Below are 24675 nucleotides of genomic sequence, written 5' to 3'. Positions count from 1 at the left end.
CTATGAATTCTTTTGCATCTGCATTGAGAGAGGTAAACTCTTTCTGTTAGGGAGAACAGCAAAGAGACAGATCACTTAGAAGAACAAATAAGTCCGAGAGTTGCTATAAATAGTAGTAAGTCCTATGAATTCTTTTGCATCTGCATCATTCTCCCCTGTTTCAAAGATATTCTCAAGTTTTGAAGAGAGGAAGAATCAATAATTGCTTCATCCTGGTGCCGGGGATCATAAGGGTGATAAAATCGGCAACATAAAAGGTTATGTCTTTGTCTTCAGGAATCACCATATCAATGTGATGAAGCTCTTCTTGATCTGCAATGACCTCTTTAAAGAAACCATCAGGAAATGCCAATCTTTACGTTTTGGATGAAGTTGTTTTTCAAACATTTGGCACATTCCCTCATGAACTTCTTCCTTAGGCTTAAGAGGAGACTCTATTGCTTTAATAATATATGGATCTTTATCGGGTTGTCTTTCTTCCTCTTCAACTTTATCTTGAGTTGCAGCCTCTGCAATAAGAACATTGAGGGAAATTTTATGCTGAGACACTCTACTAGCCTTTCTCCATGTCTATAAATAGTAGTCCTTCTGATGGAGAAGGGATTCGTTCATTCCTTTATTCCCTTCACCACTGGTAGTCATTCTGGTTGAAGCTTTTCTCTGGCCAAATCCTAACTCCTACTTCCTTTTCCATCTCGACTTCAGAGCCTAGACCACCATCACCATCGCCTTACAGATGCCATAGAATTAATTCGACCAAGGAGTTGACCCTTTTCTTCTTCATAGCTATGAATCAAATCATCAAGCTTGGCATTGACTTCTTTCATAGTAGGGTTCATCATGTTTTCATGGTAGGCTCCGAGACCTCTTGATTTAACTCTGATATGGCTATGATACCTATTGTTTTAATTCTGATATGACTCTGATGCCTCTTGATATGACACTAATATCTTGTGGTTTGGCTCTGATACCTCTTAATTTAACTCTGATATGGCTTTGGTACCTCTTGATATGACACTAACATCTTGGGGTTTGTCTCTTATACCAAACTGATGTAGGATGGGTTAGGGTCCTACTAATTTAGGATGTGGTGGTGGGCTTTGTGGAGAGAATGAGGGGCTGTGGGGTGATTAGAGATGAAGAATATGGAGGGAAAAGCAAGTAGGCTTCTTGTTGTGCACCAAAGAATAAGCAAGGAATTAGAAGAGAGAGGTAAACTCTTGCTGTTAGGAAGAACAGCAAGAGATAGATCACTTAGAAGAAGTATGAGAGAGAGAGAGAGATGAAAAAAAAAAGATAAAGAAACTTCTGGCAACAACCAGAATTCACTAAACCAATCTTTATTTCATCAAATCGCTTCTTTGAACTCCAATTACAATGACTTTTTATAGACTCAACTTACTGACTCGGATGTCCCCTTTTAGTCTCCAATTTGGACTAGGAAATTGACCCAACACAACAGCTACTTACTTTAGAACTAAGACAAATCCATAACTAACCCATTAGAACACTTAAATAATGACTTCAACTCCTAAACAAATCTAATAACACTTTTCTAATTCATCTATAACTACTTTTAATTTAAATACATCAGAAATTAGTAAAAACAGTAAACCGCAAGTTTACTAAAAATAGCAACCACAAGAAGTACTATAAATAGTAAGTACACGAGTTACTATAAATAATAAGTGCGAGAGTTACTATAAATAGTAATTTCGAAATAGCAATCTAAAAAGCAGAACCTTATTCTTAACCCGAAACTAAAAATAAAAAAGCAGAAACAGTACCAATATCCTAAATCCCAAAAATAAATGTTGTTTGTTTTCTCTTCAATTCTTTCCTTGCTTCTGCATCTGCATCACTGACACAGCTTTTGACTTGTCAGCCCTCCATAAAAATGGAAGTCTTGTGTCATGTTGGCATTTAATCTTGTATTCATAGGATGTTTGTTATGATTCTTAGTTTTTTTAATCTGTACATTTTTTTTCCTATGTTCCTTTTTCCTGTCAAGGGCTTGGGTGAGGCTAGAAAAGTTGATGAAGCATTTCGCATACTTGAATCCGTGGAACAAGGTACTGCTGTGGGAAGTCCAAAGTTGTCCCCACCACTCATGTATGGTCTGTTAAATGCGTTGATTGAAGCAGGTAAGCGTTAGAGTGATAATAATATGTATAACATCCTTTAACTGTGGAAAATGTCTCAGCATGAAATTTCATTTTCCAAGAAAATAAAATGCTTGAGTTTGTTATTAATCAAATATTGTTGTAGATGTATTGATCAAAAAAAAATATTGTTGTAGATGTTCTCATGCTTGTATATATACTATACTACTAATCAAGAGATAAACTTCATTTTTGTTTGCTTTTTCTTTTTCAGATTTCAATATTGCAAACTGTTTCCTGATAAGTGCTATTTTCATGGCCTTATGAAGTATAAATTGATCTGCTTGGTTGAAATCAAACATGTTAGACAGTTGGGTGTGCCCTATAAAATTATGCTAGTGGTGCCAAAATTTAAAGCTCAAGGAGCTCATCATGAAAAAGCAATTCACATTTAGATTGTTGAGACAGCTCATATTTATTTATTTTTCATTATTTACTTTATTAGTCTGCTGCTGTTATTGTATTGTATGACCAGAGGGGTATTCTGCTGATATTGTCTCTCACAAGATTTCCTTCTTATTGAGACATTCTTCCTAACTTTTGATTAGTGCAGGAGATCTACGCCGTGCTAATGGTCTGCTTGCACGTTATCGTGTTGTTCTAAATGAATGTGATGGCCCTTCAATCATAGTGTACAATTTACTGATGAAGGTTTTCTTCTGATATTTTCTTTATTAAGATAGTAGTTTGCTGCATTAGCCTCATTTTTCATTTTTTTTTGTCGTACATATGTTGTGGTCTATGTTTTCTAGTTAATTCAGCAGTGCATGGCATGTTCTCCTGGACTTGGATTTCTGCTTTCTGAATACAAAATCTTTATAAACTCACAAATAAATGATCCTTTGCCTAAGAGTTTGAACTTTCATTCTCCAGGGATATATAAACATGGGTTTTCCTCAGCATGCTTTATCTTTGTATGATGAAATACTACGCCAAGGATTGAAGCCTGATAAGCTCACTTATAACACTATGATCTTTGCATGTGTTAAGTCTGGGAGAATGGACGCTGCAATGCACCTGTTTTTAGAAATGAAGGTCCCAATCAAGTACTTCAAAGGCTAGTGTAGAGCTGCATTTTTTTTTTCATTATGCAAAAACTTTCTCCATCATTTGCAAATAATTATTTACGTTTTTCTTTTTCCAGGATCAAGCAGATAATGCTAAACATCATCATCTTCTTCCTGATGTTATCACTTACACTATATTAATTAAGGTCAGTTATCAAGTTCATGAGTGTTAGAGAAGCACAAAAACAGTTGTTTGGCTCAAAAATGGGAGTATTCGTGCCTTTAACTGTTGTCTAAAGGTGTTGCTATATGTATTTTTTTCCTAAATTACTTTTTAAATAAACTTGTGATTTACTATTTAGGTAATTTTGGGTATTATAAGTTCATTTTAAAAGGATTAATAATGGGTATCTAGAGTTGATTTAATGAGGGTGGGCCTTGATGCAATGGTTGGGTTGCTCCATTGCGACCAGGTGATGAGGGTTCAAATCTTGGAAACAGCCTCTTTAAATGTGCAGGGGTAGGGCTGTGTACATCTGTCCATACGCAGACCCTGCATTGGCAGGAGCCTTGTGCACTGGGCCACCCTTTTGAATTGATTTAATGGAATATAGGTTTATTTTACAGTTGATTGCAGGTAATAGTGTGTTGTCTTTTTTTCCTCTCTCTCTCTCTCTCTCTCTTTTCCACAAGGTGAAATGTTTCTTTTCTTTCTACCATATTTCAGACCGAAGTCTTTCTGTCAAAATTCAGACCCTTATTTCTCCCACTTTTTCCTACTGCATTCACCATAATAGGGCTTTCTCCTTGTTGTCCTACATCAAAATATCCATTGTTTTGTCCTGTTCCTAATTTGTTTACCCAGTTGTTAGTAGGGGAGGGAATTAGGTGGATTGGGTTGGGTGTGCGTTGAAGGGAAGCCCACCCATTAGCTACCCACAGATGTGAACCATTTGAATATGTGAAAATTTGAGGGAAAAAATGAATTGATTGTATTGTCTTGGAAGGAGCATATACACAACTTTATATAGAATTACAGAGCTAATTTACAGGGTGATAAAATAGGAAACTAACTTTTCCTAAAAAACTAATTTCTATATCAGTGGGATTCTCCAATTAATATCCCATGATTCTAGGATATCCCATGATTCTAGGAAATTAAGTTTCCTAAACTGATGGACCTAAAATTATGGAGAATCAATCAGAGAGTCAATCTTCTACTTTCCAACACTCCCCCTCAAGTTGGTGAATATGCATCTTTCATTCCTAGCTTGGAGATAAGTCCTTGGAATGCCACATTGCAAAGCCCTTTTGTCAGCACATCTGCCAGTTGACCATTCGTTGAGACGTATGGAGTGCAAATTAATCCACTATTCAGCTTTTCCTTTATGAAATGCCTATCTATCTCAATGTGCTTTGTCCTGTCATGTTGGACGGGATTGTGAGCAATGTTAATAGTTGACTTGTTGTCACAGAATAATCTCATTAGACCTTTCCATCTGATCTTTAGGTCTTCCAAAATTATCTTGAGCCATAGTAATTCACATACTCCCTGAGCCATTGCCCTGAATTCTGCCTCCGCACTTGATCTAGCTACCACATTCTGCTTCTTACTCCTCCATGTCACAAGATTTCCTCCAAGGAATGTACAGTAACCTGTAGTGGACCGCCTATCCATGGGAGAGCCTGCATAATCTGCATCGGTGTATGCCTCTAGGGTTAATCCAGTATTTCTTTTAAACAAGATTCCTTTGCCAGGATTAGCCTTTAGGTAATGTAGTATCCTATAGACTGCCTGTAGGTGAACCTCTTTCGGGTTGTGCATAAACTGGCTAGCCACGTTCACGGCATATGCTATGTCTGGCCTTGTGTGGGCAAGATATATAAGTTTTCCTACTAATCTTTGGTACATTTCCCTATTCACGGCTGGATCTTCATTTGCTTCTCCCAATTTGTGATTTGGCTCAATCGGTGTGGAGGATGGTTTGCATGCTAACTTTCCTGTCTCTCTTAAAAGATCTGTTACATATTTCTGTTGTGAGATAAAGATGCCTTCTCTGGAATGAGCTACTTCAATCCCTAGAAAATACTTCAATCTCCCAAGTTCTTTTATTTCGAATTCTTTGACTAGGCATCTTCTCAAGGCTTCCTTCTCCTTTTCATCATTTCCTGTGACAATTATGTCATCGACATATACCAGAAGAGCCGTGACTCCCCCTACATCCGAATGCTTTATAAAGAGTGTATGATCTCCCTGACTTTGTTTGTATCCAATGGCAAGCATAACTTTAGTAAATCTTCCAAACCACGCCCTAGGTGATTGCTTGAGACCATATAGTGCTTTTTTCAACCTGCAAACTTTATTTCCTTTTAGATTTCCTTTGAAGCCCGGAGGAATATCCATGTATATCTCCTCTAAATTACCGTGAAGAAAAGCATTCTTTACATCAAATTGCTCCAAGTACCAGTCGAAGTTAGCTGCTAGTGATAACAAAATTCTTACCGTATTCATCTTAGCCACTGGAGCGAATGTCTCCTGATAGTCAACACCATAGGTTTGTGTATATCCTTTTGCCACGAGTCTTGCCTTGTATCTTTCTAGAGAGCCATCTGACTTGTACTTTACTGTGAAAACCCACTTGCAGCCCACGGGTTTCTTTCCTGGTGGTAGGTCAACAATTTCCCATGTTTGATTCTTATCTAGAGCCTGCATCTCTTCTCTCATAGCATCTTTCCATTTCTCATTAGATAATGCCTCAGATAAAGTATTAGGAATATGAATGGTGTTTAGACTAACTAGGAAACTCCTATGTGATGGTGAGAATTTTTTAAAGGACACAAAATTTGCTAAGGGATATAAGGGATGTTTAGTGCATTCTCTTGTGCCTTTCCTAAGGGCAATAGGAAGATCTTGGTCAGATGCTAATTCAGAAGAAATTTCTGGAACTGTATTTACTTCATTCTCAGGATTAGGAGTTGAATCTTGAACCTGCACAAGATTAGGATCCTGGTTTCTTCTTCTTGAATATACCTGCAATCTCATAGAGTCACAAAGTTCATCATTCTTTGTCATGGGTCTGGCATGAATGGGTGAAGAAGTTGGTTTGGTTTGAGGTGGTTCGATAGGTGCAGATACGGATTGAACTGGTATAGATGCTGAGTTTGGGTGTTGAGAAACTGTAGGTAGACCAAGCGGGAACAATTCTCTGTCCTTATCTTCAATGAATGACAAAGACTCCCCCTGAAGATAAGGTTGAGTGAAATATGGTGTTTTTTCTTCAAAAGTGACATCAATAGAGACAAAATTTTTTAGTAGGTGGGTGGTAACACTTATAACCCTTTTGGGTGGACGAATAACCCACAAAAATACACTTGATGGCTCTTGGATCTAACTTCCCTCTATTATGGGTATGAACATGGACAAAAGCAGTGCATCCAAAGATTCTTGGGGTGAGATTATTTGTTGTACGTAGATCGGGATAAAATTGAGAAAGTGTTTCCATTGGTGTTTTAAATCCCAAAACCCTTGAAGGTAATCGATTTATAATGTATGCGGCTGTAAGCACAGCTTCCCCCCAATAGGTTTTTGGAACATGCTGGTGGAAAAGTAAGGCTCGGGTTGCAACTAGTAGATGACCATTCTTTCTTTCTGCTACTCCGTTTTGTTGTGGAGTATTAATGCAGGAGGATTCATGGATAATCCCTTCTTTTTGAAAATATGGGGATAAAGTTTGGTTGAAATAATCCCGTGCATTATCCGATTTAAATCTTTTGATTCTGACCCCAAACTGATTTTGGATCATGTTATGGAAATTTGGGAGTACACTACTTACATCTGATTTAGATTTAAGAAGAAAGATCCAAGAGACCCTAGTGCAATCATCAATAAAAGAGACGAACCATCGTGAGCCAGACACATTTGGAACTGTGGAGGGTCCCCATATATCACTATGGATCAAAAAGAATGGGACTGAACTTCTCTTGTTACTGATTGGAAAGGGCACACGCTTGTGTTTTGCAAATTCACACACATCACAATGAAAATATTCAACACTCAATCCTTTAAACAAGGAGGGAAACATAGTTTTCAGAATTCCAAAAGATGGATGTCCTAGTCTAAAGTGATGAAGCCAAATGGTGTCTTTGTTGGATGATGAAAGGAATGACAGAGATAACTTATCCTAGACAATATTTGATTTGCATGATTCTTCAAGATAGTAGAGTCCATTCTTCTCCTTAGCAAGTCCAATCCTCTTCCCCGAATCCTGGTCCTGAAATATACAGTAAGAAGGATAGAAAAGCACATTACAGTTCATGTCATGGGTGAGTTTTTGGATGGATATCAGGTTAGTGGACAATTTTGGAACATGAAGGACATTTTTTAGTGTAAGTGATGGATTAATATGGATATCCCCAAGGCCAGCTACGGTAGTAAGGGAACCGTCTGCAATGGCTATTTTTCGATTGCTTGGGCAGGGGGTGTAAGTGCTAAAATGTAGTGAGGAGTGAGTCATGTGATCTGTGGCTCCTGAGTCAATAACCCATAAATCCCTCATAGGTTCATCCGAGACATTTAGTCCGTGAGGAATAGAAAACTTACCCGAGATTGCAAGAGAGCCTGTACCACTAGGTTTCTCCAACGATCCCAGGAGCCCCTTTAACTTTTCGATCTCCTCCTTATTGAACTCGGTCTTGTCTGGAGGCTTTTCTTGGCTCGGCTGATTTGTGGTGAAGTTAGCTTGACTTCGACTCTTCTGTTGTCCTCCTCGGTAGCCCCATTCCCTATTCGATGGTTTACCATTCAGCTTCCAACACTTCTCTTTGGTGTGCCTTGGTTTCTTGCAATAGGTACACCAAAGAGACTCCTTGTTGTCCCGTGCAGAGTTCAAATCTGTCTTCATTCCTTCCAGTATTTTCGGTTGTTCCATCCTTGTAGTCATGGCTGAACCTTCTAGTACTTGGGGTTCAAGCATAACCCCCCTACGGCTTTCTTCAGCACGAATCAGAGAAATAGTCTCATTTAGAGATGGTACCTCTTCTTTGCCGAGAATATGGACCCTAACTTGATCAAATTCTGCGTTGAGTCCTGCAAGAAAGTCGTAAACGCGATCTTTTTCGATAAAACTCTTTAGGATTGCTGCATCCGCTGCACATTTAGTCTCAATGCACCGATAATGATCGAGTTCTTGCCACAGGTTCTGTAGTAAATTTGCATACTCGGTAACTGTCTTGCTGCCTTGTTTAGTTGCTCCAGTCTTGACTTTGATTTCGTACACTTGTGCTGCATCACATGCTTTTGAATATGTTTGTCGGACGGCATCCCAGATCTCTTTAGCCGTGGATAAAAACACACGTATCGCTGATTTCAGGGTTCATTGAATTCCATAACCATGACATGATCATGGAGTCAGATTCGTCCCATGCATCAAATCTTGGATCTCCTTCCTTCGGTCCCTTCCCTAAGAGATGGCTAAGCTTTCCTTTTCCCTTTAAATATGTTCGAACAAACTGAGACCACTTCAAATAATTTTTCCCGTTCAACCTATATGCTGCCTGAATGTTTTGCAGGTCGCCAGATGTTTGATGTGAGGAAACTTCTTCCGATTGTGCAGTAGTATTTGATATGGTGGCTTCTGACATATTGGGTGGGCTTCAAGAAAGAGAGAAAAAAACAGACAATGAAGGTCTGAAAAACTTAGTAAGGATTGGCGATGAAGGCCTAAAGAATCTTTCAGCCAATGTAAAAAAAAAAAAAGGTAACTGTAATGCTCAACCAAACTGAAGAGTGGATCGAAACCACTCAAAATCAAAACTGATCCAAATGAAACCAAAGGGATTCAGTAAATCTGCTCTGGGCAACACCAGATCTAAGATTTCAGACTGATCTGATGTCTCTATAAAGAGATCCAAGAAAAAAAGGATGAATCCAATGGCGCAACAGTCCAGAAGAAGCAAAAATGTAGAGTTCAGATCTGTAGCCGATCTCAAAGAAGAATCAAGGACACTCAAGAACCTCCCAAATACTGTTTGAGAGTTCTTGAATGCAGCAGAGATGACCAAAGAGATACTATGTGTGGATTAGGTCGTAACCTGGCTCTGATACCATGTGAAAATTTGAGGGAAAAAATGAAATTGATTGCATTGTCTTGGAAGGAGCATATACACAACTTTATATAGAATTACAGAGCTAATTTACAGGGTGATAAAATAGGAAACTAACTTTTCCTAAAAAACTAATTTCTATATCAGTGGGATTCTCCAATTAATATCCCATGATTCTAGGATATCCCATGATTCTAGGAAATTAAGTTTCCTAAACTGATGGACCTAAAATTATGGAGAATCAATCAGAGAGTCAATCTTCTACTTTCCAACAGAATAGCATGTACATGATCAACCCAATCTAAACCTATCGACTTAACCCAGCCATTGGAAGTGAGGAAGGGTGGATCGGGAGTGAGAGAGCTGGATAGAAGAGATGGCAGGAAGCAAGTGGGTCAGACTGCAAAGCTCATCAGAAATGGTATATGAAATAGTAGCATCACTTTTGTTTCTTTTATTCTCAATAGGAATGGGACCAGCATTTATAGCCCCAACTAGAAGTAATAAAACACAGAGGTGGTGATCAATCAGATTGTTGGCTGCAGTCACTGTAAGCATTGATTCCTGATACAAAATCCAGGAGGCATGATAGGTGACATCTAATCCCCCAACCTTCCACAAATTTTAAACATTACAAAATATGAGACACTTGATCATCACTGGGTAAAACGTGGATTAACTAAAGGTGGAGTTAAATAGTGCTTTAATTCCATCTCTTGAGTGTGGTAGATCTCCTACTATTCTCTGAGTTTTGTAGTATTTCACTTTCTTTATTTAATGAAATTTGATTTACTTATCAAGAAAAAAAAAAGGATTTCCTAGAAGGAGGTGGTTTCTATATGTTCATTAAGAGTCATGATGGAGGTGTCCCAAAGAAGTAAACGCAAACATGTGTGAACAAACTATTCATGGTAATGGTTATCCATCATCCAACTTAATCCACCCATCTAAATTTGGGTAAAAAACTGCCACCCCTAGCTGTTAATTTTTCTTTCCGTTTTCTCATGCTTGGTCTGTTTTAGTATTAATGGGTGTTTTGAACTAGGCTTTATTTATTTTTTTCCTGTTCTTTTGTGGTGGGAGGTTGCTTTGAACTGATTTCTTTAAGTTTATCACATGTTTATATGAATTGTGATAGAAATAAGCAATTAGAAATTTATATACTCTTCCCATGAAAAAGAACCACTCACATTTTGTAGATTCCAATGCTTTCTTATTTTAATGAATGCGTTCCTTGGAAAGGGAGGTTGCTTTCAGCCTTTTTTGGTTGGATCACATTACTAAAATATGTTCTGTCTTCTATACAATTACATATGATGATGGTGTTTGATCTTCCTAGTTCCTTGATAATAGGTTTGGAAAAATGAAAAAAAATTTAGCCACATTTCTTTTTGGAATGGGGCTGAAGATGAAAATATATTTGATTGGGTCGCTTGGAATGATGTTTGCAAGAAAATAAAGGATGAATGTGGGTTGGGAATGAAGAAACTTGGTAATCTTGAAAAAGTATCCAAATTGAAAGCCTGCGGTGCATTAAATGGTGAAAGGTGCTGGCTAGATTTTTTTGTGGCAAATATTTACATAATGAACATAATGATGACAAGAAAGCATCATCTACATGGAAACAAAATTGGAATTTATTGGAAGAGTTGGTGGATAAATCCATATGGCATGTGAAAGAAGGGTAGGTGCTGTTTTCAATGGAAAGACTGAAGCGGGCAAATCCTTACCATAGAAACCAGTGAGCAACAACTCCATATAAATCTCCTATAGATTGCCATTATTAAAGACATTTTTAACATCCAGCCCTAAACTTATCTCATGTAGCTGGCTGGATCAAGCTAACATGAAATCAAAACAAGGGCTTAAATATGCTCTATACCAACTTGTCAAGCTGTTAACTAGCAGAACACTATTTTAAAGAGAGAAGAAAAAGACAAAAAGCAGACAAAGAAGAAAGGTGAGAGGAGAATAAAAAAAGAGAATGAGAGGAAAAAAGGGCGCAGAATAGAATGTTCCTGTCACCCCAATCATGTGTTCATAAGAGAGACTTTATGAAGTGTACATTGTACAATGCGTAAACCTTCTTGGCTGAACATAAAAGAAAGCATAATAGACTTAGGAGTGTCTAAGCTCACGACCCCCACTCCAAAGAGTCACTTGTATATTAAATAGAATGCATAATTACAAGAATGCCCATGTGGAGCAGAAAGAAAGAAATAAAAGGAATACATACTAACATAAAATAGTGAATTGTACAAAAGTACTATCCTAATAAAGTACATTAGGTTTCAGATTCTCCATGCTGCCCCTCAAAGTGTTGCGTAGACATAAGCATTAGTTTGTCTACAAGAAAGAAATGTCGAGCTCTAGTCATGGCCTGAGTGAAGATATCAGCAATTTGCATGTTTGAGGCCACATGAGGAAGAGAAATGGATCCAACAGTGAAGAGATCTCTAATGAAATGACAATCCACCTCGATGTGCTTAGTCCTTTCATGGAAGACAGGATTAGATGCAATCTTGAAAGCAATAGTGTTGTCTACATAGAGAGGAGTAGGCATAGGAAGTGGACTATTGAGATCTGCAAAAAGAGATTGCAGCCACACAGTTTCAGTGCAAACTAACGACATAGCTCTATACTCTGCCCCAGTTGAAGACTTGGGGACAGTTTGCTACTTCTTACACTTCCAAGAGATAAGAGAGTCATCCATAAAAACACACCATCCAGAAGTAGATCTATGAGTGTTAGGGCAACAAGCCCAACCTGCATCAGCATATGCTCTCAACTGAATGGGAGAGGAGGAAAGGAGGAAGAGAAGAACAGCACCTGAGAAATTGTGCCTCTAGGGGTGAGCATTCGGTTTATTTGGTTGAAAGCCGAACTAAATAAACCGAAATTTTAAAAACTGAACTAAAAAAATAAAAACCGAAGTCGAAACCAAATTATAGAAAAATCGAAATAACCAAAACTGAAATTTTTGGTTCGATTTTCAATTGTTTCGATTAAAACCGAATTCTAATAATATATACTTTATTATATTGTATAACATATACTATATATTATATATTATAAAATATATATTATGAAATCAAATTTCATTTTATTATATATTAATATATTAATATATAAATATTATATATTATATATTATATATAATAATAGAAAGTTCGGTTAATTCAGTTAACTGAGCTTCTAACTTTAAAAACCAAAACCGAAAACCGAATTAACCAAAAGCCAAAAATTTTGGTTTGTTTTTTGGTTTTAACTAAATAGTGCTCACCCCTATGTGCCTCTGGCGTAGTGAATAATGCGATGGACAATAGTCATATGAGGTTGATGAGGAGCAGAGACAAATTGACTAACAACCTGAACAACATGTGAAATATTAGGATTAGTCATGGTGAGATAGATGAAAGACCCTACAAGTTTTGGTGATAGAGGGTAGTATCTTGAAGCAACTGGTTATCAGATTTAGATAATTTAACATTCAGCTCCAAAGGTGTATCAATGTGTTTCTTGTCATTGAGACCAAGAAGTTTAAGAAGATCAGAAGCATATTTCTGCTGGCAAACAAGGTACCCCAAGTACTATGATGAACTTCCAAGCCTAAAAGATAGACGAGGGCCCAAGTCCTTTATGTGAAAGGAGTCATGAAGTAAGGACTTCAATTCTTGAATGCTTTCATTGTCATCAATCTTCATTCTATTAAGATAATGCTTTCATTGTTTGTCTGTTGGTAAACAAAGTATCCCTGAGTACTGTGAAAGGCCTAAGTCCTTCTATTAAGTATTTAAATATGTCAATATCAATTTTCTAATATAAAAAATAATGTTCTTTCATCAATCTTCATTCACAAAGCACAACCTATACAAAAAGTAAGTTTATTGCCTATACAAAATCTTAAAATCATATTCTCATATGTCCATTGACTCCATTTATCCATTCTTGTGTCTTATTCCCTCAAGATTCCAACATTCATTCTTCCTCATCATTTTCCTCTTCTTCATTTGGAAATTCAACATCATCTTCATACTCATCAGATTTGTAATCATCCATGTTCTCTTCTTCTGTTTTTTCTTCTATGTCAAATTCATCCTCATCTTCCAAATGAAGTTGGGAATTTGATGTGCTAGGTCTTTTAGAATTGGTTAATTTTGGCCACTTGGCTCGTAACTGAGAAGTTGTGCTCGAGCCCCTAGATCTTGTATATCTTGGTGGCTCTTCAACTCCAGAAGCACGAGCAACATCTCCCCATGTCAATGAATCACCTTGAAACACCAATTCATCTTCAGCCCCATCCATCTCTCCCAATAACCACTCATTGCTCTCATCAATATCTTTTAGAGAGATGGGATTGATGTAACTGCATGAATCAAAACTCTCTTTCAGCATTTGGTTGAACTTAATAAACACAAAATCATTCTCTTTTTAGTATGAATCTGTGAATTCATAAAATAGCATTGAATTACTGAAAAATTAAAATTTAAATGTAAAATATAAATATAAGATAAATTATTACACAAGTAAATTTATTAAAGACATACATGCTTAAGCACACTCTAGTTCCGCTCGCAACCAGATGCACTGCATGTTAAACTTAGAATTTTGATAGAAATTTTTTGTAGATTTGGAACTGAAGTACCAAATGCTGTCCACCAATCAGCTGAAAAAATATAAATATTAACTAAATTAGCAAATTAACTAAATAAAAATAGCAATTATTAAAATAACTAAACACAAATATTAATTGACAATATATCAACATTTACCCAGTGCTTTTATATTTCTTTGCCAGATAGCCATGTTATTGGTAGCTCATCAATGATTATATTCAGCTTGTTTTTGTCACTTTCAAACATCTGGATTACTTTATAAAGGCCATTTATAATCTCTTTTTCCGAATCAATTCTTTCCGCATCATCATAATAAAGTTGAGGATTCAAATAGAAACCAGCTGTGTGCAATGGTTGGTGGAGTTGACACTCCCATCTCCTATCAATAATCTCAAAAATTTCTGAGATCTTTTCCCTTTTACCATTAAATTCCTTCTGAGTTGCTTCTTTGCCTTATCAACAGCCTCAACCCATAGACGGCTTGTTTTCATGATCTACCAAGCGTAAGACATGAACAAGAGGGTTGCACACCTTAAGAATATATACAGAATGTTATTCCAAAGTGAAGGCATCATTGTTGTCTCTACAACCCTTCTACCCTTGGCTTCCTTTGCCCACTTGCTATCACTCCACTCAGTAGAATTGAACATTTCTCTCAAGTTCCTCTTTTGCTTAAAAATGCTTTGTAATGTAAGGAGGTAGCAAAGCGGGTTTTGGCTGGCCTAATAAATTCCTTTTGACTTGTAAACTTTCTCATTAAGTTTAATAGGCCCAGATGGTTGTATATGTATCTCATTAGTGCTATTGCTCTCTCAATAGTCCTCTTGACAATAGGTAATTTCCCAATGTCTTCCAAGATGAGGTCCATACAATGGGCAGCACACGGTGTCCATGTCAAATGAGGATATTTAGCCATGAAATATTTTCCTAATGACACAAAAAATAATAATTTAGGAAACATGACATTAAAAGTAATAACTAAGTAAAAGCTATAAATAAAATAAACAAGTTAGAAAACTTAACGGCCAAAACATAGTTTGAAACATTATCAGTAATGACTTGAATCACATTCTTTTCCCCAATCCCAAATATCAACCATAGTAGGATAAGATATAAGTAGATAGTAAACACTCTCACAATTGGGTTTACACAAAATACATCATTTTGGGGATATACACAGAGAGGGTTGTAGCATGTCCAAGGTGTTCATTTTCCCATGGACCACTCCCCAACAAAAAGCTCCTACTTTAGGCAGGATGAGTTTGCACCATACCGCTTTGATTGGAAAGCCAGCAAGGGGATTAGAGCTACAAAGAGACTTGAACAACGAGGCACAAGAGAAAAAAACCTTTTGGGTGAGGGACCCAAATGCTTTTGTCCGGTTCAGAAGGGTCTAAGCACACATTGTCATTGAGTTGCAATAGACCAGTTGGAGACAACAATTCCTCGTCCCTTAACCCTCTATGAAATCCAAAATCCCAATTATGACCCATCGGAGACAACAAAGGGGCAATGAAATTTGAGACCGATTTATTTTTATTAAATGGCTGTTTTAAGTTTGTTGAAGTTCGACCTGCCCTAGAATTCTGTCTTGTTCGTTGACTGTAAAGTAAAGTGAACAGCAAGAAGTAGAAGTAGGAGAGGAAAGAAGAAGAGAGAAAAGAGAGAAGGTCTGGTTCGAATAAGAGAAAAAGTTATCCCTAGATTCGGCCAGACCTGTTATTATATTATTAACTTATTGGAAAAGACTCAAGTGCCCTTATTTAAGTAAGAGGCACTCGAACTAACATAACAGTACACATCAACATTCTCAACAAGTGCAAAGACCAAAATAGCCCTTCACTAACACCACTAACACTCCCCCTCAAGCTGGTGAATATATATCATATAATCCCAGCTTGTTACATATGTAGTCCACTCTCCCCCGACTCAAACCTTTTGTAAACAAGTCTGCCCACTGGTTTCCCGTACTAACATATGCAGTTTCTATCACTCCATTCAGCACCTTCTCTCTTACAAAATGACGGTCAACTTCGATGTGCTTGGTTCTTTCATGAAACACCGGATTGGAAGAGATATGAACCGCTGCCTGATTGTCACAATAGAGCTTCATTGGAGTACTGATGTCATATCCTATCTCCTATAGAAGGTTCCTTAGCCACACTAATTCACAAGCAGTATGTGCCATGGCCCTATATTCTGCTTCTGCTCTGCTTCTTGCCACAACTGTTTGCTTCTTACTTTTCCACGTTACCAGGTTACCCCCCAGAAAGGTGCAATAGCCTGTGGTAGATCGTCTATCAGACATAGAACCTGCCCAATCAGCATCAGTGTACCCTTCTACTACCAGTTTTCCACCACTCCTGTACAGCAAACCACGACCAGGAGCTCCTTTCAGATACCTCACAATCCTTAGCACTGCATTCCAATGTGGGACCAAAGGTTTCTGCATGAACTGACTCACCACACTAACCGCAAATGAAATATCTGGCCGAGTAATGGTTAGATAGTTTAGTTTGCCTACAAGTCGTCGGTATCTGCCAGGGTCTTCAAATACTTCACCTATATCACTGCTCAGCCTCGTATTTGTTTCCATAGGTGTCTCAGTCGGTTTAGTACCCAGCAACCCTGTTTCTTCCAGTAAATCAAGCACATATTTCCTCTGACACAAATTAATGCCATGCTTAGATCTTGCTACCTCTATGCCCAAAAAGTATTTCAACTTGCCAAGGTCCTTTGTCTGAAAGTGTTCCTGTAGGAATGCCTTCAATCTGCCAATGCCCATTTTATCATTCCCAGTCACAACGATATCATCCACATACACCACCAATATTATTTTGCCTACCGAAGAGTCAAGACTGAAGACAGAGTGATGAACTTGGCACTGTTTCATACCAAACTTCTTGACCACCTCACTGAACCTATCAAACCATGCTCGAGGGGACTGTTTAAGTCCATATATAGCCTTCTTAAGTCTGCACACCTTACCATCCTCCCCCTGAGCAACAAACCCTGGTGGTTGCTCCATGTAGACCTCCTCGAGCAAATCACCATGCAAAAAGGCATTTTTGATATCTAGCTGATGTAGAGGCCAATCATACATAGCTGCAAGGGAGATGACAACACGAACTGACCCTATCTTAGCAACCGGGGAGAATGTCTCTGTGTAGTCAATGCCATAGGTTTGGGAGTACCCTTTGGCAACCAGCCGCGCCTTCAGGTGCTCAACACGACCATCTGGCAAGTACTTAACACTATACACCCACTTACAACCGACATCCTGCTTCCCAGGAGGAAGAGCGGTGAGGTCCCAAGTGTGATTATGATGCAGAGCAGAGAGCTCTTCTTCCATAGCACGGCACCACTCTGGAGAGGTAAGGGCTTCTTGGACATCCTTTGGAACAATCACGGAGGATAACAAAGAGATGAACTGGCGATGGGAGGCGGAGAGGTAAGTAAGTGAAACAAAATTGGAAATAGGGTGAAGGGTGCAGGTACGTTTATCTTTTCGGAAGGCAATAGCAAGATCTAGGTCAGAAGCTGGTGTCGGAGCTGGAGCTGGATCTATCGACGGTGATGAAGCCGGAGGAGCTGCAGCCGGTACACGCGGGCGATGTGTATACACGTGACGGATGGGTGGACGGTCAACAGATGGTGGCACCGGAGGCAAGGACGTAGGCATGACTGGAACCAGAGGAGGTGGATCAGCCACAGGAAGAGGAAGAGGAGGTGGTGATGTGGAGGAAGCAGCATCACCGGACCCCACGAAGAACAGAGTAGACTCGAAGAATGTAACATCAGCACATACCAAGGAATGACGAGAACTGGGATGATAACACTTGTACCCTTTCTGAGTTTGGGAATAGCCAAGGAAGATACACTTCAGGGAACGTGCATCTAACTTGTCAGTCCCGGGACCCAGATTATGAACGAAACAGACACACCCAAATACCCGAGGAGGAAGCGGAAACGGAGACATGTTGGGGAATGACACTAAAAGGAGAACGACCATCAAGAATAGACGTGGGCATCTGATTATTTAAGAAACAAGAGGTGAGCATTGCATCGCTCCAAAAGGTTTTGGGAACATTCATGTGGTGCATGAGGGAGCGTGCCGTTTCTACAAGATGTCGGTTCTTTCTCTCAGCAACCCCATTTTGTTGCGGAGTGTAGGCACAGGAAGTTTGGTGTATAATGCCATGTTGGTCCAAGACTTCTTGAAAAGATGAAGACAAGTATTCACGACCATTATCAGAACGGAAAATTTTGATGTGAACGCCAAATTGATTGCGGATCTCAGCATAAAATTTTTGGAAGATGGCAAATAATTCACTTCTTTCTTTCATTAAATAGAGCCACATCATTTTTGAATAGTCATTAACAAAAATAACAAAATATCTGTATCCATTATATGACATCACTTTATAAGGACCCCAAACATCTGAATGAATTAAAGAAAAAAGACTCGACACACAGTTATCGACCCTAGAACGAAAGGGAAAATGATGGTGTTTCCCAAATTGACATGACTCACAATCTAAAATAGAAAGTTGACTCAATGAAGGGACTAAGGACTGCAACACTTTCAACGAAGGATGACCAAATCTACAATGCCACTGGAGAGGAGAAATGGATGACTGAAGGGCCGTTGACGTTCTTCCACCACCATCAAGATAATACAGTCCACCGGCTTCATGCCCTTCACCAATCTTCATCCCCGTCTTGAGATCTTGAAAAACACACATAGAGGGGTAAAATGTGATGGAGCACTTAAGGGACTTGGTCAGCTTACTAACAGACATAAGATTAAATGGAAGCTTAGGTACAAATAAAACAGAGGATAGGGATACAGGGTCTAGGTCAACATTACCAACACCACGGATAGATGATGTGGAGCCATTAGCAAGGGTAATAGATTGTGATGTTGAGCAATGAGTGAGAGATGAAAACACACCTGGAGTTCCCGTCATGTGATCGGAGGCTCCAGAGTCAATAATCCAGGGGTTGGGTGTGGATGCCAAACAAGCCATACCTGAGTGTGCAAAGGTAGCTGTGTTCTGCTGCGACTTGGATTGAACAAACCTTTCATACTCATCCCGAGGAACACTCACCATCTCCTTGCCTGGACCATCTGAGGGAGTAGAAGGCATCGGGTCAGCTGACCGGTTCTCCTGTCTAGAGCTGAAACTGGTCTCACTAGTCATGGCATGGTTGGCCCACGTCGAGGGAGGACCATGTAAGTCATAGCAGTAGTTAATAGTATGTCCATCCAAACCACAATGAGTACACTTCCGTGGACCCGAGCCACGTCCTCTACCACGAGCTCCCCCTGAATCTCTGCCTCCAGTACGACCACCACCACGGATATGTGTAGGTCCACCACTACCACTCCTGCCAGGCTGGGCTCCTCGAGCCCCACTTCTGCCACCTCGACCTCTCGATACTGCAAATGCTGATTTATCTGAGACATTAGAATCCATAGATCCAATGGAAGCCCTCCGAAGACGAGCAAACACCTCCTCTAAAGATGGAAGAGCAGATCCCCCTAGTATCTGGGCTCGTACTGGTTCATACTCAGACTTCAGCCCCACCAGAAACCGTGTCACATCAAGCTGTTGCTGTTGAACTTTGACATTAGAAGTGAGAGGATGATAGACATTTAACTCATTACGGACATTTCTCACACTGGCATAGTACTCCTCAAGGCTCTGATTTCCCTGTTGTAGATTGAAGTATTCCTGATACAGTTGATATACCCTAGTGGTATTATCCTGACCTGAATACAGTTTCTTAGCATGATCCCACACCTCTTTGGCTGTGTCAAGAAACATGAAGTTCACACTGATTCTGGGTTCCATACTGCTCCACAACCATGTGATGATCTGTGCATCTTCCTGTTCCCAGTCTTCATACTCCTGAGAATTAGCGGGGGGTTTCTCCTCTCTTATGTGCTTCACTTTCTTCTTCGCCTTCAGAAAAACCTCTACAGACTTGGCCCAAGGGACATAATTCTCTCCATTCAGTTAAATGGAGGTCATTTGGACATTCAGGTAGTCAGTAGATATCATGACACTAGGTTTACTATCACTGTTATCTGCCATTGCCGAACTCCCTTATCACTGAATTCTGAGCACTACACACTGCACACTACACACAAACACTTCACTGAAATCTGCACACTGATTTCAACAGTAATAAATGCTGAGAACTGCAACACCACAAACCCTACTCACCGAAATCTGCACCCTGATTTCAGCAATATTAAATGCTGAAAACTGCAACACCACAAACCCTACTCACTGAAGTCTGCACACTAATTTCAGCAATATTAAATGCTGAAAACCACACTTGTAACACCACAAACCCTAATCCACAGCTACCGGAAGTTTCACCATTAAGTAGACACTATTGCCCTTCGAATCACACACAAACCAGAATAAACCCTAGCATAAACCCTAGCATACTGCAATCTGAAAACCCATTATACGAACTGTACTACACCTCTCATGTATTCCATAACAGAAAATATGCATAAAAAAACTTTACCTCATCGCCTGAAGGCCAACCACACGAAGGACTGAGACACCACTGCACCACACGTACCAGCCCTAATTAGGGCTTAGAAACCACAGCAACCAATCACCAACGACACAATCGGAGGCATAGGAACCTCTAAGGGAAGAGGGCGATCACTCCTTTTCAGCCCTTTTCCCAGTCTCCAACTCACAGCTGAGAAACCCAAGAGAAACCCTAGTTCGAATGTGTAGAAGACAGAATTCTAGCAAGTCTGATTTGTTCAATGTTGCTCTGATACCATGTTGAAGTTCGACCTGCCCTAGAATTCTGTCTTGTTCGTTGACTGTAAAGTAAAGTGAACAGCAAGAAGTAGAAGTAGGAGAGGAAAGAAGAAGAGAGAAAAGAGAGAAGGTCTGGTTCGAATAAGAGAAAAAGTTATCCCTAGATTCGGCCAGACCTGTTATTATATTATTAACTTATTGGAAAAGACTTAAGTGCCCTTATTTAAGTAAGAGGCACTCGAACTAACATAACAGTACACATCAACATTCTCAACAAGTGCAAAGACCAAAATACCCCTTCACTAACACCACTAACAAAGGTCTTCTAGATGTTATTGTTGTATATTTATGTGTTGGAGACCTTGTATAAAGTCTCTAGAGTTCTAAGGCTTCCATGTACCTCCCTCTCATAGGCTGATTTATTTTGAGAATTAATAAATTAAGTTGGCTGTCCTCCCATAGGGAGTAAATTTTGGGGCTTAAATGGTGGTTTCTTATTTTTATGTATTTGTGATGAGGGGAAGAGTTATCCATCAGAAAAAATGAGGGGAAAGATTTTCTTTTAGTGTTATGTGGAGGTAGATTGTAGATTTATCTATTGAGAAATTTGTATCTCTTTCCTAATATTCTTGTGAAAAAATTGATTTACAGGGTTTTGGAGATGGCAAAGACCTTCCTTCTGTTCAGAAGATTGTGATGGAAATAAAATCATCTCATGATTTGTTTGTTGATCGAGTTGCATACACTGCAATAATTGATGCGCTCCTAAATTGTGGCTCAATGAAAGGCATGCTACATTTGTGATTCTATGGAAGTTTTCTTGATCAGATTGTTTTGGGGAGCTCTGACATTTTTGGTATTTGTTTAATAATACTGGAAAAACAACCAAGAGCAACAGGATTTAAAATAGTGGAACTTGTGTGCATTTAAGATAGGAAACCTAGACATAAGATAAAATCTTGTTTTCCAAGAAAAAATATTTCATAAAAAGAATGACGAAATATATTGGAGAAACATAAAGCTTTTATATACATTTATGGTTTTTTTTAAGATAAATAATAAAGAAAATTCATTAAATAATAAAAGGTGTACAAAGAAACCAGGCGACAAGGCATCACCTACTGGAAAAACTACAACCATAAACTCCAACATAGACCGACTACAACTAATTCAAAACAAGGAATCAAATCTTTAAAGTGTTCCAAAATTCAGCAAAGAAATTCTCTCTTCTTGAGCCTTCCAAATCTTGGGTGACCAACATCCACTCCACCAGCCTTGAACCAATAACAACACACAACTGTGGAAGTGATGGAGGATAGTTCTGTATTTTTACATTTCTTGTACAACTCCTTTTTGGACATTACTTGTATTATTCTTTATGAGAGGGCAGAATTGTCCTTTCGTTTCATTAACATAAAGTCTGTTTTCTTGGGTGTAAGTCTCATTAGACACACCCATACAGATTGTATTCTCCTTCTCCCTCTCTTCTCTTTCTCTCTTAATGATCTTCTAATTCTGACATGGTATTAGAGCAGGTCTCCAATCATCTGAATAGAAAATACCGTGGAGAATATTTTGATTTTCAACATTTTGAACTGTTTGCCCGCTCATACAGGTGTTTAGGGCTGTTTTGATTAGTCTTAGTCTGATTGTTCCTAGAAGCTGCGAACCTGGTTCAGTTTTCTATTTGACTCTCTCTCAACAGCTGCTGGATCTGCACAATACTTTGTTTTCTGGGTTCCCGGATCTTCTCTGAGGAGGCCTTCGAATTCTCATCTTCACAAAAGAGGGTATGATCTGTGTCTGTGTATAACTGAAGTGAACAAGGGCAGCCTTGAACCTCTTAAACCACGCCCCAGGTGATTAATTAAGACCATAGAGTGGCTTCTTCAGTTTACATACTTTACCCTGCATTTCTTTTCCATACATCCCAGGAGGAAGAGACATAGACTATTCTATGCAACTCCCCATTCAAAAAAGCATTCTTTACATAAAATTAATAGAGCGGACAGTCACAATTATCTGCCAAGAATAACAAAACTCTCATAGAAGTCATCTTAGCAATAGGGGCGAATATCTCCAAGTAAACAATTTAATATGTTTGTGTATACCCGTTAGCAACAAAATGTGCCTTGAACCTTTCAATAGAACCATCTGCATGATATTTCAAGGGGTAAACCCATTAGGACTCAATAGGTTCCTTCCCTTTAGGCAAATCAACTACATCCCAAGTGTCACTATTATGCATGGACTTGTGGGTAATCCAATTTTAGAACCATTCAAGGGAGAGTTCTAATATTCTCAAATAACTTCTTTTTCCTTCTTAAACGTATTCTCAATCCTAAATGCTTCACCCAAGTAGTGCCATCTTGAGTCTACTCAGGATTGATTGGTGTGGTGATTTTTTGAGGGCTGAAATTATGGCTGTGCTGGAAGGTCTTCAAAGGGCTAGAGAGCTATATATCTAGAAGCTAGTTATTGAGGAGAGACTCAAAGTTAGTTATTGAGTGGTTGCAAAAGGAAGAGGAAGCCGGATGGTGGTGCCATATAAATGATAAAAGGAGTAAATGCTTGTCTTGAGGAATGGAAATCAATGTGCATTGGGTGAAAAGGGATGCTAATTCATTTGCTGATACACTAGCAAAGCAGGTGGTGGGAAGGGATCATTTATTTTAGACTGTATTGTAGTCATGTTATCTGTATTTGGTAGAATTTAGAGAACTCTCAAGCGGTGAAGCCAATCCTCCTGAGGATCGTTCACACTCCTTTGCTGATTGCCTATGTTCATCCTTGGCCCTGGAAGCTATCAAGCCTAATCATGTTGATCTTGATGCGAAAGCTATTTCTTTTCGGGGGGGGGGGGACCTATGGTTTTCTTCTTAGAGGAAGAAATCACCAAAACTTGTTCTCCTCTCCATCTGGTTTTTGTTGGTAAATGCCCTTATGGTAGACTTCCTATTCAAGAGATCAAAGAGGTGCTGATAAGAACTTTCAAATTACAACACAATATAGTGATTATTACTATTGGTCAGAGGCATGTCTTAATCAGATTTGAATATGAGGAAGAATTTCTTAGGGTTTGGTTGTGTGGATCTCTAAGAATTAAGGATTTCTTGTTTAGGTTCTTTAGATGGTCTCTAGATTTTGAGAAGGGTAAAGGGTTATGAACCTTCGATTGTCCCTGTGTGGATAATCCTTCCTCAACTTCCCTTGAACTTCTATATTGAGAAATGCCTCAGATCCATTGCTTCTAGTGCTGGTACGGTGCTCCAGATTGATTCATCCACGGTGAACATGACTAGAACGTCGGCGGCTAGGGTTTGGGTGGAGATCAATCTTCTTTGTGAAACCCATCTAGGTTTGGATTAGTGTAGGAAAGGAGGGTTTATGGCAGTGAGTTATCTATGAACTGCTGAAATAAAAAGAAATCGAACCCAAAACCCTATCCGACTAGAGAGTTTTCAATTTTCAGGTTAAGGAGAAGGATTGGGTGAGGCGCTTAGGGCTTGGGAGGCTTATTTTGATCCCCGGAAGTGTGCGATTGAGATTTGAAGAAGGTTGAGAAGCTCTGGTAGGAGCGGCTACCTCTTCTCTCTTCCTCGACAGTTGGGTGCAGTAAAACCCTAGTTTTTGAATCTCCTGGTACTGGACTGACCTTAGTTAGGTCTATAAAGACTGAAAAATTAGTTTTTTAAATTTTGTTTTTTTTGATAAATAGTTTTTTGATTTTTGTTTGATCAATGGAGCAATTCGAAAGTAAAATGAAGCAGATGCCAGTATTTGGGGTTGGTCCGGTAGATTCCTTTTTGACCGGAGTGACCACAATTAAACTAGATGGAACCAATTATCTAGCATGGGCACATTCTATACGAATTTATGTTTGTAGTAGAGGTAAACTAGGGTATCTCACAGGCATTAAGGAGAAACTTGCAGAGACAGACCCTGCGTATGAGAAATGGATGCAAGAGAACTACGCAGTGATTGGCTGGTT

The 24675-nt window shown here is 39.0% G+C and overlaps 1 protein-coding gene across 1 annotated transcript in view; it reads left to right on the top strand.

The window, feature by feature from the left end:
- Positions 1-24675, top strand: part of LOC104603181 (pentatricopeptide (PPR) repeat-containing protein / CBS domain-containing protein) — a 110610-nt gene that overhangs the window by 23119 nt on the left and 62816 nt on the right. The window contains exons 3-7 of the mRNA XM_010267152.3: positions 2012-2144; positions 2716-2813; positions 3036-3197; positions 3307-3375; positions 21336-21471. Coding sequence (XP_010265454.1) covers positions 2012-2144; positions 2716-2813; positions 3036-3197; positions 3307-3375; positions 21336-21471 — 598 coding nt within the window. The remainder of the gene's footprint in view (positions 1-2011; positions 2145-2715; positions 2814-3035; positions 3198-3306; positions 3376-21335; positions 21472-24675) is intronic.

The sequence above is a fragment of the Nelumbo nucifera genome, chromosome 8, assembly GCF_055504915.1.
Source record: "Nelumbo nucifera cultivar China Antique chromosome 8, China Antique-T2T, whole genome shotgun sequence".
Taxonomy (NCBI): Eukaryota; Viridiplantae; Streptophyta; class Magnoliopsida; order Proteales; family Nelumbonaceae; genus Nelumbo; species Nelumbo nucifera.
Note: the sequence above shows the minus strand (reverse complement) of the source record. Positions and strands in the feature narration are given on the sequence as shown.